Source organism: Nicotiana sylvestris, chromosome 1 (assembly GCF_000393655.2).
Source record: "Nicotiana sylvestris chromosome 1, ASM39365v2, whole genome shotgun sequence".
NCBI classification, from domain to species: domain Eukaryota; kingdom Viridiplantae; phylum Streptophyta; class Magnoliopsida; order Solanales; family Solanaceae; genus Nicotiana; species Nicotiana sylvestris.
The window spans coordinates 19,539,454-19,541,474 of record NC_091057.1 but is presented as its reverse complement, the minus strand read 5'-3'; the positions used below and the strand labels follow the sequence as shown (position 1 = coordinate 19,541,474).

General features: G+C 41.4%; 1 protein-coding gene across 1 annotated transcript; it reads left to right on the top strand.

Moving 5' to 3' along the window:
* Positions 1–254: 254 nt before the first annotated feature.
* On the top strand, positions 255–1,025 carry LOC138891169 (uncharacterized). The gene is made up of 2 exons (XM_070174189.1): positions 255–533; positions 738–1,025. The coding sequence occupies exons 1-2, from the start codon at positions 255–257 to the stop codon at positions 1,023–1,025; spliced, it is 567 nt and encodes a 188-aa protein (XP_070030290.1).
* Positions 1,026–2,021: the final 996 nt, after the last annotated feature.

Genomic DNA, 2,021 nt, shown 5'->3' with positions numbered 1-2,021 from the left:
CTTGATATGCTTTGACTTGGACGGCTCAGAAATTGAGGCATTACTTCTGTGACTATACCACATATATCATATCTAGGATGGACCCTCTAAAGTACATCTTTCAGAAGCCCATGCCGACAGGAAAATTAGCCAAATGGCAGATACTATTAAGTGAGTTCGATATCGTCTATGTAACTCAGAAGGCGGTTAAAGGACAAGCATTGGCAGACTATCTTGCTGAAAATCCTGTGGGAGGAGAATATGAACCCTTGAAAATGTATTTTCCTGATGAAGAAGTGTCATTCATAGGAGTGGACATTGCTGAAGTAAACGACGGCTGGAGAATGTTCTTTGATGGAGCTGCAAATTTCAAAGGAGTGGGCATTGGAGCGGTTTTGGTATCAGAAATAGTTCAACACTACCTTGTATCTACGAAACTCAGGTTTCCATTTACCAACAATATAGAAGAATATGAGGCTTGCATCATGGGGCTCAATCTAGCCATCGATATGAATATACAGGAGTTACTGGTGATTGGAGATTCGGATCTTCTGGTACATCAAGTTCAAGGAGAATGGGCTACAAAGAACACCAAAATACTACCATACTTGCACCACGTATAGGAATTGATGAAAAGATTCACAAAAATAGAGTGAATTCAAAATGAGTTCACAGATGCACTGGCCACTTTGTCATCAATGATACAACATCCAGACAAGAATTTCATTGATCCCATCCTAGTGAGAATTCATAATTAGCCGGCGTATTGTGCCCATGTTGGAGAAGAAACAGATGGGAAGCCTTGGTTTCACAATATCAAAGAATATTTGGCGAAAGGAAAATATCCAGAGCATGCGAACAATACTCAGAAATGCACACTTCGGAGGTTATCCAATGACTTCTTCCACAGCAGAGGAAACCTATATAGAAGAACCCCTGATTTGGGATTGCTAAGGTATGTCGATGCAAAAGAAGCTTCTAAGCTACTTGAGGAGATACATGATGGGACCTGCGACCTGCATATGAATGGTTTTGTCTTGGCCTAGAAGATTCTTAGGGCCGGTTATTTTTGGATGACCATGGAGATAGATTGCGTCCAATATGTCCGAAAAAACATGTACAAGTTTATTCTAGTGGCCATTGACTACTTCATAAAATGGGTAGAGGCCACATCCTACAAAGTTGTAACCAAGCAAGTCGTCGCAGACTTTGTCAAGGATAGTATTGTTTGTTGATTCGTAGTTCCTGAGTCCATTATCACCGATAATGCTGCCAATCTCAACAGTGATCTGATGAAAGCCATGTGTGAAACTTTCAAAATCAAGCACAAGAACTCCATAACATACAAACCTCAGATGAACGGAGCCGTAGAAGTCACCAACAAGAACATCAAGAAGATACTAAGGAATATGGTAGAAAACCACAAATAATGGCACGAGAAGTTACCCTTTTTCCTATTGGGATACCGCACTATAGTCCGCATATCAACTGGGTCACCTGCCTATTTACTGGTTTATGGTACTGAAGCTGTCATTCCAGTCGAGGTAGAAATTCCTTCTTTAAGGATCACATAGGAAGCCGAACTCAGTGATGCAGAATAGATACGGAGCCGCTACGAGCAACTAGCCCTCATAGATGGAAAAGAATGAACACAGTATGTCACGGTCAGCTTTATCAAAACAGAATGTCCAGAGCCTTCAACAAAAGGGTCAGACCAAGGCAATTCGCACCGGGGCAACTGGTACTAAAGCGGATCTTCCCGCATCAAGATGAAGCTAAATGGAAATTCTCTCCCAACTGGCAAGGACCCTACATGGTTCATCGGGTGTTAACAGGAGGAGCACTCATACTTGCAGAAATGAACGGAGAAGTCTGGCCAAAACCAATCAATTCAGACGTAGTCAAGAGATACTATGTTTAGACTGTTTACATTTCTTCATCTGATGTAATTGAACTACGTTTGACCTGATTCTCATTTAAGTGGGGATACGTAGGTAGCCCTGTAGATTCGGTCATATCATAATAAAATTTTCATTTTCCCC

What these genes read in the sequence shown, in the direction of transcription:
- LOC138891169 (XM_070174189.1), top strand. Translation starts at nt 255, where the DNA reads ATGTATTTTCCTGATGAAGAAGTGTCATTCATAGGAGTGGACATTGCT. An exon ending in TTGGAGATTCGGATCTTCTG is followed by an intron (nt 534 to 737) that starts GTACATCAAGTT and finishes ATTCATAATTAG; the next exon opens with CCGGCGTATTGTGCCCATGT.